At 48.5% G+C, this 15203-nt stretch overlaps 1 protein-coding gene across 4 annotated transcripts in view; it reads left to right on the top strand.

The window, feature by feature from the left end:
- ATP2B2 (ATPase plasma membrane Ca2+ transporting 2) overlaps positions 1-15203 on the top strand; it is a 209665-nt gene that overhangs the window by 114313 nt on the left and 80149 nt on the right. For all 4 annotated transcript variants that reach the window (XM_006917621.1, XM_006917620.1, XM_006917618.1 and 1 more), the window contains 2 exons: positions 7478-7675; positions 14817-15074. In XM_006917621.1, the coding sequence (XP_006917683.1) occupies positions 7478-7675; positions 14817-15074 (456 nt within the window). The remainder of the gene's footprint in view (positions 1-7477; positions 7676-14816; positions 15075-15203) is intronic.

The following is a 15203-nucleotide window of genomic DNA, read 5'->3' as shown; positions in this document are numbered from 1 at the left end:
GAGTTTTCCTGAGGGCCTACTGTGTGCTGGCACGAACAGCCTCCTCTAGGGGATGGTGGAATCAGCGTCCAGAAGATAGTGGTAGCAAAGTATGGGTCTCAGTTGGCGTTTGACCTCCACGGCCAAAACCTGGCATAGGAGAGATACCCAATAAATGTGTTAGTGAATGAATGACCCAAGTGACAAATGCTACCAGGAAAGGACAAGAAGGATAGGTTGTTCTTACTGGGCAACTGGAGGAAAGCTTTCAGGTGGTGGTAAACTTTCATCTGGGTCTCAGAAGACTAAATATCTCAAAAGAGGAGAAGGGTGGGTGCCCTGGGTTAGGAGCCAGATAAACCAAGACATAGACAGACAGATGCCAGGCATGTCAGAGGGCTTGTCACTTGACAGGAAAGTGGGATAAATACAGCAAGACTGAGAGTGACGTGGGAAGAGTCCTTTGAGACAACCTCAGAGATACTGCTGTGAGCCCAGGAACTGGATGCACCTGTGAATGGGGAACCATGAAAAATTGTAGAGCAGGGCAGGGACGCTCTCAAAGCAACCTTGACCATGAGCTCCTGGCCCCACACACCTAAACTCTTCTGGTCTCCTTTCTCTCCTCATCCTCTTTCTAATTTCTCTTTCTCCAGACTTTGTCAGCCACCAGCAGAAGACTGAGAGTCTGAGTGTGATTCCCTCATTCCCGTTGGTCTCAAGTCTGTGTTTGTCAGCTTTTCAAACCACAACATTATTCCCGCCTCTGTTACCTCAGGGCAGGTTGTGAGCCTGACTGTGGACAGCTTTCAGGGAGGGAAACTGGCCCTTTGGGAGCTAGCAGCCCCTCTAGGAGAAAGTAAAAAGTACACTCAGGCTACGCCCAGGTTCTCTTCCTCACCTGCTGTGGGACCTGGACAAGATGCTACACTCTCAGAGCCTCGACAGTCACCCCCATGTGCCAGGATTGTTGGTATGGCTCAAAGCACCTGGCAGGTTAGCTCCCCTCTTCCTCTCCCCCAGGGCAGTGGCTCTTCATCCAGAACCTGCAACCAGAGCCTGTATTCCCGTCCCCAGGGGAGGGCTGTCACAACACACATGCCTAGGCCCCAACCCCAGAGAATCTGAGGCAGTACGTCTTGGAATGTGCATTTCTAACATATGTCCAAGTGATGCTAAAGCTGCTGGTCTCAGATCCATGGTTGTGTGTCCCTGGGGAGCTCATAAGATTCCCAAGGCCCCAAGCCACGCCCTCACCCAATTCCATCATAATCTCTTGGTCTGAGGCCCAGACATTAATATTTTTTAAAGCTCCCTGGTGATTCTAATGTACAATCAAGCCAGAAGCTAGTGCCTAGGGGCAGGGTTGGCGGGGTGAGGGAGTGGGGGTGGGGAGTAGCTCAGTAGTAGCAGCTGATACTGTGGTGCTGGTCCATGCACATTAGATTTGCTCTCTCCTCGCACTGACTCTATGAGGTAGATGCTATCATTATTCCCAAGCTGTACATGAAGAAGCTAAGGCCCAGACTGGCAAAGTCACCTGCCCAAGGTCACAGAGCAGAGAAGTAGCAAGACTCCAAATTAGGTCTCTCCTCCCATTCATTGTTTTGTCTTGAACATCACAAATTCCCCAAACATCTCAGCCGTGATGCCTTTGTAAACTGCCCACTCTCCCTGGCCCCTGATAGGGTACATGCACGTGGACTCCCCCGCCCACATGCAGCCCTGTGCCACATACCTGCCTGTGTCCACACCCGCACACAGATGCACAGCCAAACCCCTGAGTGTGTGCGCAATATCTGCACAGACAGCATCTCCCACTTAGTCACACATCTGCCTTCTAGGGGACCTCATGAGCATTACCCAGTTTGAATCTTGTTTCTGTTTTTTAAATGCATGTAGCAGGGCCATGAGGCCACCTTTGGCTTACCTGAGAAAGCACTCACAATCCATTTCATCTAAAATGTCCTAAGCACCCCAGGGTTGACAGGATCAGGCTGGTGTGAATCGATGACGCATGTCGGCTTAATCAGGGAAGGTCACTGTAGGACATTTGACCCAAGCAGACACAGCCCACTCTGGACTAGATCAGGCTGGAGCAGGGCAGGTGTGCGTGCTGAGCTCTGAGGCAAGAGGCCTGACTCAGTTGCCTTCCCAGCAGGAGGACCCTGTGCCTCAGTGTACACACCTGCATCATAGGGTGATCCCAACAGAAGATGGCTTTACAGTTTACAGAGCACTGTCAGAGCCTTGGTTCTATTTGATCCTCAAATGAAACACCCTAAGGTCCTCCAAGAGAGGGTGAGTGATCTACTCAAGGTCACACGGCAAGTAAAGAAGTAAAGATGCATCCAAAACAGGTCTTGGGACCAGGGTAGGGGTGTGTCGTGGCTGCGGTGGTAAGTTCTGACACATCTAAGGCAGTGGCAATGCCGACAGAACTATCGGGGAGGCACATTCCAAGCTGAGTAATAGGAGTGGTGATGTGGTAGTTAGTAGTGGCAGTAGCTAGCAGTAACAACTGTGTCTATCATTGATGAGGGCCAGTACGTGCCAGGCACTATTTATATACATTATAATTCTGATTTACTCTCACCCTTGCTGGACACTTGCACTTTTACCCCATTGTACAGAGATAGAAACTGAGGGAAATGATTTGGCCAAGGTACCAATTTGAACCAAAGAGCAGCTGGGATTTGAACCCAGATCTGAGGTCACTGGACACAGGGGCTCCCACCTACCCCACCTCTGGAAACAGCCTGCCCTCAGCTCACTTCGACCTCCCTGCTTACCACTGCCCCTGTGGCCTTGGGCCTCCTACCCCCAGAATCTGAGAGAGCAGTTGGTTTTTGCAGTATCACTAAGCAGCAGATGGAGAATCTAAGGGATGTGATTGTTGTACTTGCTTTTTACTTGAAATCATTTACTCAAGCCATGGGCAAAGTTCACTCTGGCTCCCACTAGGGGTTGAAAAAATTCTCTGGGGTCCCTCTGCTGGAATCAGGGATGCTCAGCTTCAGGGGAGGGTCTCAGAGCAAGGGATAAGAGGTCTGAGGTCATCTGGATGGCCTGGAACCCTCACCCTGAGCCCCTCCCAATGGCCAGAGGCCCCTACTTTTGATGGAGCCCAGCCTGTCAACATGAGGTGCTTTGTTTCAGTGCCCCATACACTGGAAGAATAAAGCCTCAATTACCAGGGCAGAAAGTAAGTCCTATTTTGTACATCTCCATTCTCTAATCCAGCCCCTGTGCCTTTACTTACCTCAGTAGCCCGTTTTTATCCTAACTAATCATGCATGTTCTAACTCCAAAGCAGCTTATAAAAGTATGTCTAATTCAGAAAGGTTTTAAATGACATAAGTGAGGTGATTCAGACAACGGAAAGAAAGGAGGCGTAAGATGATGATCCTTAGGCACAGCACAAGCTACTCCAATGCAGCTCCAAGAGGGGAACTTCAAATTCAATGCTGAGCTACCAGGCAGGCAAGGGGGAGAGGGCAACAAGTTGAGTTCCATGAGCCAAAGTCTCCATTAGATCACCCCCTCACCCTCACCCCAAGGCCTACTTAATAATGACCCTGTGTGGCACATAATAGATGTGTCCTCTTCTGTGAGGACCACCTGCCCTCTCTCCTTGAGGGGCAAACCAGGGATGCTCCAGCCATATTGGCTTTTTCCAAGCCCCCTAAGGTTTCTTATTCCTTTGCAGATCCACTCTCCCCCTACCTGATTAACACCTACTTTTTCGTCCAAGATTACCCAGTTACACTTCCTCCAGGAAACCCTTCCTGGCAGTCCAGTCTTCCTCATTGCAGCATTCCCAACATATAGAACAATGTCTGGCTCATAGTAGGTGCTCAGTAAATATTTGTTGATTGGTTAAATGAGCAAGTGGTTGATTAGATGTACACCACCTAATACAAACCTAAGTACTTTCTCTACTTTGAGAGGGGCTGAATAGGGGAGGGAGAACTCAAGCCTCTTTACATAGGAGGCTCCTGAGTCCCTGGGGGTCTGGCATCTGGTGACAGGACCCCCATGGTGGGTCATCCAGGCTCTGCATGGACTCTCCTTTCCCTTCCTCCCTATATCATCCATCCACCTTCAGCTCATCTGTGAGGAAGTCCTCCCCTCTGCCCACAAAAGCTGGCGCTCACTGTCCCCCTGAGCTTTCCTTAACAGGAAACATGACCCTGGGGCCAAAGTGGGACCAATGTTTAGGTCAGAGGGCTTTCAGTCACAAGTTGCAGCTCCCTGAGGTCTACGCACATGCCCTCACTAAGCCAGACGTCAGGATGTTTATGTGGAATTGCCTGAGTTTTTAATGTTTTCAACATATTTCCATTTATTTAAAATATAGTGCCCACCGAATGAAACCCCTCTGATGGCCTGAGGCTACCATTTGCAGCGCTCAAGTCTGGGTCCAAAATGGCTAAGAAAAGAGAGGAATGGGGAAACTGGCAGAGGCAATGGCTTAAAGGCCGGGAAAGAATCCACTTTGTGTCCAGGACAGCTGGATAAAGATGAACTTTGGGGCAAGGATTCCTCAAATATCCAATGACAGCCATTACAACAAATAATTCCTATACAACCGAAGTTCTCCACACTCTCCACTCGCTTTCTCCTTTTACGTAATTAACAGAACACATGACTCTGATAGAAGAATCTGTACAAGTGCTGGAGTATTTCTTTTACTGTGAAGGCATACTCATCATGCCTTTACAGTTTAGAGAGGATTCACACACCTTTCCCTTTGTACAGCTCACCACAGCCTATGCGTTATTTTGCTCCCACTTTATTGATGGCAAAGCTGAATCTAAAGGATGAAACGAATGGCCCAAGTTCATCCGCAAATCTGACTCCTCGCCCAGTGCTCTGCCCTCTGCCTTTTGTACAAAAAGAAACTCACGTTTGGAAACCCACAGCCCCACACAACGTCCGACATTAATTCCTAGGCATTTGTGTTTCTAAATTTTCAATGCCTGGCTGGCCTTGTCTAGCAGTATTAGACACAGTGTATTAATTTTTAATATGCTAACTGGCAAGATGCTCTTTAATCTAAATTGAATCTCCAACACATTCATCTCTCACTCTAGCCTCGGTTGTTTCTGCTCCCGAAACTAAGCATGTTAATTTTCAGCCAGAAGGCAGGGAGACTACATGATTCTGCTTCTGGGAAGAGAGTGACAGGTGGGCTAGACCAGGTGGGCTGTCCCACCTGTAGGTCCTCAAAACACTGTCTTTGGATACAAGATATCAGAGCCACAAGCTAAACCAATCTTTCAGGTCACATGTGGGGAAACTGAGACCCAAAGAGGAGAAGTGGCTGGTCTGCAATCACATAGCCCTTCTGCTGTGCCTATCCTCACCTTGACTGCCCTCTTCCCATCTTATTGAAATCTCACCTGTCTGGTCTTCCTCCTCTAGGAGGTCATAATGAATTACCCATACCTCCTAGAACAATATCTTCACCTGGTGCCAGGAACAGCATTCTGCACCTTGCACAAAACATCCCGCTGAAACCTCAGCCCACCCCTGTGAAGCCCTCTGTTGCCCACATTTTACAGATGGAAAAACTGAAGCATTAAGAGGTGAAATCACTTAAACACAGTCACTCAGAGCTGAGACATTTGAGTCCAAACCCCACCCAAGTACTTGGATCTTGGTATCCCCAGCTCCAGTTCAGCCCACCCTGGGAGAAGGAAGGTAAGCAAGACATCATAGTCACTATCTGCCACCTCAGCCACCCCACATGAGCCTCAACATTCAAGGTTCCCATCTTGGATTTATATACTGAAGTGTTTGTTGTCGTGGAAACCATGGAAACAGCCCTAGCAGAACACACATATATTTTTATTCCACGAGCTGTTGTATCTGAAGAACAGAGGGGCTCTCAGAAGCCTGTAGGGAGCAGGGCCTGGTGCTGGGAAGGAACAACCAGGAGAGAGAAGGAAGTGACAGAGAAGCTGTTCTGCTCTTCCAACCTCCTCCCCGCTTCCCATTCCACAGCCTTGGAGGTCTCAAACTAGCAACCCAGGGACCGAATCCAGCTACAGATATGTTTTTACTGGAGAGATTTTACATCGAATTCCAAGTGTCCAGCTTTTCTTAGAAGACTGGAATATCTGCCACTCTGGGCCCAAATTCCCCCGCAGGAGCAGAGAAATAGCTGCCCCTTTAGAAGGGCTGAGATTCTTTACTTTGCCGCAGTCCCCACCACTCTCTGTTGTCTCGCACCCACTGACTTCACTCATTCACAAAACCTTCTTGGCCCTCACAACTATTCGAATTTGAAATCCTTGCCCTCTGCTCTGTCTCAGGACCCAGGATCTCAATGACAAGCCTGTGAATCCTCAGCATGAGAGAACCCCTAAGCCATAGCCAGACTCCCAATACTAGAAAACATCCACATTTTCAACTGGTCACACTGTAGACTCCAGAATGTTTTAACCACAGACTCTCAGAAGATTCAGAGACCCACCTCTCTCTGACCAATCAGGAGGGGCCCTGGAGATAGGCTGGCTCCACTCCCACCAAGCTTTTTCTTAGTGAAGCTCTTTATTTACACCAAACCCGATGAGGAGCCCCAAAATGTGAACAGACATTAGCAGGATCACTTTGGAGCCTACAGACCTTAGAACCCTAGATCCTTAGGGCCTACCTACCCTATGGAACTCCCCTATTATCAAGATGGAGAAACTGAGTCTCAGAGAAAGTAACTGGGTGGCCAAAGGCCCAGCAAACTGGACAGCAGAGACTTCTCAGTCTGTGCTCAGCAGGGCAAGTGAATGCAAACCAGGAGCAAGGGTGCAGGTGCCAGGTGGGCATGATAGTGTATATTCACTTCCCGTGGCTGCTGTAACAAATGAGCACAAACTGGGTGGCTTTGAACAAAAGATATTTATTCTCTCACAATCCTTCAGGCCAGAGGTCTAAAATCAAGATGTCAGCAGGGCCATGCTCCCTCCAAAGATTGTAGGTAACATTGCATTCCTTGCCTCTTCCAACTTCTCTTGGCTCTGGGCATTCACTGGCTCACGGTTGCATCATTCCAATCTCTACCTCGGTCTCCACGTGGTCTACTTTCCTCTGTGTCTGTGTCTTCTCGCATTCTGTCTCTCAGAAAAACACTTGTCATTGAGTTTAGGGCTTATCCAGATAATCAGGGTGATCTCAAGATTCTTAATTACATCTGCAAAGACCATTTTCCCAAATTAGGTCACATTCACAGGTTCTGGGGTTAGGACGTAGGCACATCATTTTGGGAGACCACCATTTATGCCACTACTGGTATCTCAGGCATTTCCCCGGTGCCCATTCTGGGCCCAGAGTAAGCACTGGGTGCTGGGCTCCTGGCTGGTGCCTGCAAGTTATCTGCTCTGTTTTTTCCCTCTCTCTGCTTTTTGCCATGTGGCCAGCCCCACTTGGGACAATTCTGGGAACGTATGTGGGTCTCTCCTGGGCCCACCAGGCCAACCTCTCTGCACTCTGTCCACAGGTTTGCCAGGCACCGCTCCAGACCTTGAAAAGAGAAAGCAGATTTTTGGGCAAAACTTCATACCTCCAAAGAAGCCAAAAACCTTCCTGCAGCTCGTGTGGGAAGCGCTGCAAGATGTGACTCTGATCATCCTGGAAATTGCGGCCATCATCTCCCTGGGACTCTCCTTCTACCACCCGCCTGGCGAGAGCAACGAAGGTAAGACAGGAGGCCTCAGACCCCCACGCCCCTCCCTGCAACATGCGTGCCCAGCCACATTGTGGGGTGCTCAGCATTCATGGCCACTGCTCCTTCAAGATAAGGAAACCGAGGCCAAAGAGGCAGGGCTTCACCCACAGCCAGTGAGTGGCCAAGGCAGACCCCCCTCAGAGCCCCATCCCCAGTGTTCTCATGTGTGAAATGAAATGCAAGGGCTGGACAAACAATATAATAATTATAATGAGCATTTATTGAGCACTTACAATATGCCAAGCTCTGGGCTGAAATGTCATCCTCCTAACAACCCCATGATGCAGGGGCCATGATTATGCCCATTTTAAAGACAAAGAAACTAAGACACGGAGAAGGGCGTTAACTTTCTCGAGGTCACCCAGCTTATAAAGAGTCCTTAGGTTTTCCAATGGAGCTTGTTAAAAACATTGCTGCCCAGGATCCTCCCTGAGAGAGTCTGGTTCTGTTGGACAAAATCCAAGTGAGGGTGACTCCACACACCTGTCCAGGCTGCTCTCTGAGGGCTCCCCTCTCTCACATCTAAGGACAAAGCCCCCAAATTGCTTACCTAGTGGGCTGCATTCACACTCTTTGATTTGACGGTGCTTCAGCCTCATTCACAGGGATCCCCCTCAGGTTCCTGCCCTCTGCGTGCTCCAGCCTCTGAGGGACTCTCCTTAAACTGAAAAACTAGGCCTCTCCTCAGAACCCTCAAGTCGTTCGCTCCTTGAGTCATGCAAGAAGCTCATGATGACATCAGAGCTCTTTGCACCGGATATTCTAGAACAAGGATTGCAAACTATGGCCCACCAGCCAAATCGGGCTAACTTTCTTATTTTTGTATGGCCCATGAGCTAAAATTGCTTTTTACATTTTTCAACAGTTGAGAAAAATCAAAATAATATTATTTTGTGATGTGCAACTTTTACATGAAATTCGTATTTCATTGGGTAAAAATAAAGTTTTATTGGAACACTCCCATCTCTTTCCCATATTGTCTATGGCTGCTTTCCCACTGCAATAGTAGAGTTGATTAACTGCGACAAAGACTGTATGGCTCACAAGGCCTAAACTATTTACTCTCTGGCCTTTACAGAGAAAGTTTGCCAACCTCTGTCCTAGAAGATCAGGATGGGAAATTTTGCCTCAAGAAAACCATTCTCCCTCTTACCAGCCCCCTCTCCTCTGAATGTTGAAAGGAAATAAAATGGTTGAAAACAGTTTCCAAAGTCAAGACCCCTGTCTCCATCGCTTCCCAATTGTGTGACCTTAAGCAAGTCACTTTCGTTCTCTGATCCTCAGTTTCCTCATCTGCAGAACGGAGCAAGTGATCCCATCTAGAAGGGTTCTTATAAGGAGGCGATGAAGGGATGCATGGCCAGTGTCTGACAGCCTGGCACATGGCACGCAACTGGTGGGTGCTGAACCTGCTGTGTCGTGGGTGTGGCCGCCCCGGGCTTCCTTCTCTGCACCTTTGTCTCGGATCTCATGTTTTGTGCCTTCCGTGAGAAGGACTCAGACTCCGTGCCTCTCCTCCCCTTACATGTCCCCATCCTGGGGTTGGTTCAGTGTAACGCACACACTATGGGGCTGATGCTAAATGCGTGTTCCCACATAAGGAGTCTCGGTCTTCAGAGGCCATTCCAAACTCTATTCCAGGTCTGAATGGGGACACTTCACCGTGGGCAAAGGGAGCACCGTCCCGCTCACTCCGGGAGGGTTCTGGAGCAAAACCAGTCTTCTCAAAGTCAGGACTTAGGACTCCTAAAAGAAAACTTGGACCTAACCTTTCATGCTAGAAACTGAGCGCCTGCTAAGGGCTCTAGGGCTTTACCAACTTGATGGCTGCTTTTCTTTCTGATGGCAAAGTCTTTTAAACCTACATCACATGATAAACAGATACACACACACATACTATAGAATATGTCGGATCATATAAGATATATTGTTCTGTTATTAGATTTTTATAATCTGATTTTTCATTAGTAGGACATTATAAACACTTGTCTTTGTTATTAATTATGTCCTAATGTTTCCTAATGAATGTGCTACATAAATAAGTTTGCTGCTTCAGGAAAGCAAATGAAAAGGGAATAGCATGTAAGGAATAACCATTATGGGCCTCATTTCCCCAAATGAAGAGGTGGTCTCTGAGGTTCCCTGAACACACCTGTCCCTGCCACCCTCTCCCAAGCCAGAGTTGCCGAAGGAACAAGATAACCAAGTCTATTAAGCCAACTGCCTCAATTTTATACACAATATTACTAAGTTGATTTTTTTCTTCATGACCTCTGTCCAAAGAGGGCTTAAAGACATATGAAAGACACATCTCACAAGATGAGGTCAGATAGGAAGCCAAACAGAAAAGGAATGGAAGCAAATAAACCAGCTATATTTGCTACTGTGATTGAGATATAAATTTGACTTTGAGCTTCCTGGCAGCCAATGTAGAAAGGGAATTAGGATGATTTGCATAGCTCAATTTATCAACAGAAGGAAAAACAGTTCTTTAGGAACATAGCATGTTCCCTGACAATGAATTCTGGGATGAACTTTCACATAGAACATTATGAGATGCATAATGGGAAGCATTCTTTGTAAAAGTTGTATAAAAATGTAGAAGATTATACATGGCTACTTGAATAAATCTTGAACAGAGCTAAGGATGCAATGCAAAAGCATAATAACAGTGATAATTGTTCTTACTATTTTTATAGCCACCACTAGTTGTGAGCTTTTACGGTAGAAGTTCACTTGATCCTCACAACAAGCCAGTGGATAGGTGCTATTTTAAACCGAGGCTCTAAGATAGGAAATGACTTGCTCAGTCACACTCTAGGACGTGCAGAACCATGACTCAGACTGAGGCATTCTGGCTTCTGAGCCCTTCTTCCTATCCCTCAGCTGCATTTCCTCAGAAAGGGACAAAGTTGAGGCAGTGCCAGTCAGGTAAATGACCTCATGCGACCCAATTTAGTGGACTATTAGGACTCAGAGGGCAGGTGGTGGAGGAGTGTGGTGGGAGCACGTGCTGAGCTCCCAGTGTGTGCCGGAGGAGCCTCCCCACAACCCTCCAGACAGATGGCTGCAATCACCTCCATCTTCAAGAGGTGGAAACCGAGGCCCAGAGGGGAGGACTTACCTAAGGCCACACAGCACATAGGCAATAAGGCCAGATTTGAAACCCAAGTCTTCTGGTTCTTTCCACTGTCCCTCCCTGCCTCCAACTGAGACTCTAGCTCAGACCACACTCTGGGTCGATGAGGACAGCTGCACACTCCCCAGCCTCAGAGTGAAGTCCCTGCATGTTGTAACTATACTAATTTCTCCCACGACACCCAGGCCCGGCCTGAGCTCTGAGCTCTGAGCTCTGGACTGTCCGTTTTGCCAGGACCACCCCCCTGCCAAGTCAGACATGGGCTTCATCACTTATATATAAAATGATTCTGGTGATGGACTAATAATGGGCTGTAGAGTGCCTTGCAGCACCCACAGCCTTTCTTTGTTTGCTTTCATGGCTCAGAGACCTCCAGACATTTGTCAAAGGTCACATAGCACATCTGAGGAAGGGCTGGGTCTGGCACACCCAGTCCTCCCAACTCCCTGTCCATGAAAGCTCTCCTGGTGCCACAGTGCTAGCAGAGTGACAGGCATATAGGAGGTGCTTAGAAAACATTTGTGGCTTGACCAATTTTGAGGGCCCTTATTCAGTGGTAGGCCCTGGTAACCACCTAAGAGGTAGCTTGCCATTTTACTGGTAAACAAGCACAGGGAAGCTCAGAGAGGTCACACGATTCTTCAAGGTCACACAGATAGTGAGCGGCCATGCCCTAGAAAACCCCAGGTCCAGGGAAAGCAGCTACAAGTTCCCCAGACCCTGTGGTCACATCTCTAGATCCTGTCCCTGCCCCAGTCCAAGAGGGGCCCAGACGAGAGCTCAGCAAGGCCTGCCCACTCCCCTCTTTTTTCCCCTTCCTGGTCTCATCTGCCTAATTGCACTAGGGATGGCAGGAGTTGTTCCCAGGATTCAGCAGCTCACAGTGTCTAAAGACCTAACCCAGAGTTCCCCGCCGTTCTGGCCATCCCAAGGCACCATGTACCTATCAAAGAGTTTTAAGAAGGAGATAAAAGCTAACAGGCTTTTGCTAGCAGAGAGTGCTCTCAAGGGCCCACAGTGTTCCTTGGTATCAAATCAGCAAAGGCAGCAGGCAGGGTTGGGAGTCAAAGGAGCAAATCCCGCTTAACCACCATGCCTTGGTTTCCAGAAGCCAGTCCAAGGAGAGCAGCTCATGAAAAGAGAAAGACCGATGTTTATCATGTATCGAGATGGCAATGTGCCAGGCCCTTACTAGGTCCAGGGCTCACAAAGTCCCTGGGGTTATCCGATTTTACACCTGTCCAAACAGGCTCAGAGAGGCTAAGTTACTTACCCACGGTCACACAGCAGAGCCTGGATATGAAGCCAGGTCTTTCTAGTTCTAGAACCTGAAGATTCTCCATTGCCCTGGGCTGTTTCTAAGTGTCCTAAATGCTGCAGTAACTAATGGGAGGCCGATTGATGAAGCACACAACAGGGCAAGAGTGGCCTTCCCATGTACAGAGTATGTAGCAGGGGCAGGGGATAAGAGAAGTCTTGTAAAGCACTGGGCTCTGTATTTCAAATCACTCCCCCTGAAGTCCAAGAGGATGCATCTCCATTTAATAGGTTTCCATTTAGCAAGGTTCACCTGTGTTTCCCAGTTTGGGGGTTTTTATTGGTGTCATTCATGGTGGTAGAAGGGCACTCTACTTCCCCATCTCCTGTCATCACGTGGTCTCCAGCTGTATCCCTTCCATAACACGGGGCTTGAGGTTCCATTCAGGCTGGCTGTGGGACTTGAACGCAATGATGCATGCCAAACACTGGGCTACAGGAAGCAGCAGCTTTAACTGAGCATATAATGTGTGCTCACTGCAGTCATGCTTTACATGAAGGCTCTCCTTCTCAACCGCCTAGGAGGGAGTACCTGTCATTACCCCCATTCTGCAGATGAGAAAACTGAGGTACTGTGGTTCAGTAGCTAGCTCATGGGTACACAGTTGTTAAGTTAGCATAGCTACAATTTGAACTCAGGGCTGGCCTGCTGTCAGTTATCATCAGCACAATTATAAGTATCATTACCACCAAAGGCTGGTCAAGTTAACAGTTTAAAATTGTTGGAAAAGTCTGAAATTCCCAAAGGGAAAAACAGAAGTGACCTTGAGAACCTCATGCAATGATATGGTTGTTAACTAGTCTTCAGGGAACAGCTGGTTCAGTGATGTTGAATTTTTCAGTGACACATGCTGCTGGGCTGCAATCATTCTATACCATCCCAAGCCTGGACTCTCCCAGGAATTGGGAGCCAAAAACCATTTCCTGGTACTGCTTGGCCGTCTTATCGTGTTGCTTCTGACCCCTCGCTTACCAGATGCTTTGCCAGGGTTTCTTAAAACTGCTGTTCTCTCTTCCTTGGGATTGAATTGGACTTCCAGACAATCAGCCACAGGTCTACTTTCTACTTTTCTACTTTCCCACATGAGACCAGCACGCGACAAAGGGCGCTGGGCTCAGGACAGTGGGCAGGCCAGGTCCAGTGTCAGATTCCAGGTCCAGGTCTAGATTCAAACTCTAGATCTGCTGTGTAACCCCAGGTGAGTCTCTGCCCCTCCCTGAACTGTTTCCCTTTTTCCAGTAAGCTTGAGGATTAAAGTGAATGTTTGGCATATAACAGGCATTACAAATAGCCCAGTCCACTGCCTGGCACCCGTGGAAAGAGACCACTCTGAGTTCTTCAGGAGTGGATGGTCAGACACTGCTCATGGTCACTTTCTATGGAAAGGGCCATTCTCCACTCCCCAGTGGAAAAAAAAGCTGCACCACCCACCTTGGCTGTGTCATCTCATCTCTCTGGGCCTCAGTTTCCTCATATCTTAATAGGGGTAATACTGATCATTCCTTGGATCCTTATGGAAAATCAGGAGACAAGGTGTGTGGAAGGGCTTTGAAAGGCCCTAGCCCTTGACACCATGTGGGAAGGACTTGCCTTTGAGTCTGAGGCCTTTATAATCAAATGTGTAGGGTGGCTTTTTTTTTTTTTTTCTTTTTCATATGGTGGGCCTGGTAGGCCTCAAGCAATTTGAGGGCCCGGACTGGAAGATTCAGTTGGATGAAGGTGTGGGATGCGGGGTCAGAGTAGGTCAGGCAAGCGGCTCAGCTGAAGTGTGTTGGTGTCCTAACGGTGCAGTCAAGGCGCTGATCCAACAAAGGCCGAGAAAGAACTTCCTGTGGCTACGCACTGGCCAGAGCTTTCACCTTCTTCTCCTTGACCCCCAAAGGTGGTCCAAGTGACCCCCACTTTGCAGATGAGGATGCTGCAGCTCATAGAGGGCAGTGACTTACCTAGGGCCATGCAAGGGCAGCAGCGGGACTAGGACCAGCTCGTCGGAGGTCAGGTCCAGGGTTGTGGTTCCCGCCCCCCGGCCTAGAGATCTGCCTCATCATTACTGGAAGAATGGAAGAAAAAGACATCAACAAAACTTCATTTTAGACCCAAAAGCAGATGTAATATTGATTGACCTCATTCAGTTCCAGCCTCATTTTTTCTCTTTTCTCATGAACAAGGCCTCTCTGCTGACCGGGTCTGTGCTAGAGATGCCATGGACCTCGCTTCATTAAATTTGAACCCTCACAATAGGTCCCCAAAACAAAGAATATTCTTCTCATTTTATACTTGAGAAAACTGAGGTTCAGAGAGGTGAATTTGTTTACCCAAGATCTCACAGCTAAAACAAAGGCAGAAAATCGAGGTAGCTAATAGGTTCTGAAGCCAGACATCCTAGCTCTCCACTTGCCCTCCTTAGCTTAGGCAAGTCAGTTGGGCTCTCTGAGAAGCCTATTTTCATATCTGAAACGGGCAGAGTAAGTGCTCCAAGATGATGTGTGTGAAGCACTTTGCACAGGGCTTGGCACTCAGACGCACTGAATAAAATGATCACAATCATCCAATTATCAACATTTTTTACTTGACAGAGCTGAGATTTAAATCCAGACCCATGAGGCCCCTTCTGCCTAGCTAACCCCACCCCACCTGCTTCCTTCTCTCTGCAGGATGTGCAACAGCCCAGGCCGGGGCAGAGGATGAAGGGGAGGCTGAGGCGGGCTGGATCGAGGGGGCGGCCATCCTCCTCTCAGTCATCTGTGTGGTCCTGGTCACGGCTTTCAATGACTGGAGCAAAGAGAAGCAGTTCCGGGGCCTGCAGAGCCGCATTGAGCAGGAGCAGAAGTTCACCGTGGTCCGGGCTAGCCAGGTGGTCCAGATCCCTGTGGCTGAGATTGTGGTTGGAGATATCGCCCAAATTAAATACGGTAAGTGTCCTAGTTACAGAGCCAGGTGTTAGAGCTGGAGTCTAGGCAGAGGTGGGACAGGACAAGCAGACACAGAGAGGCTGGCTCAGGGAAGGGAGTGGGTCCCTGAAAGCTGATCCCAAGCCAAGA

The sequence above is a fragment of the Pteropus alecto genome, unplaced genomic scaffold (genome assembly GCF_000325575.1).
Source record: "Pteropus alecto unplaced genomic scaffold, ASM32557v1 scaffold75, whole genome shotgun sequence".
Lineage (NCBI taxonomy): Eukaryota > Metazoa > Chordata > Mammalia > Chiroptera > Pteropodidae > Pteropus > Pteropus alecto.
This window is presented reverse-complemented; position numbering and strand designations above follow the sequence as displayed.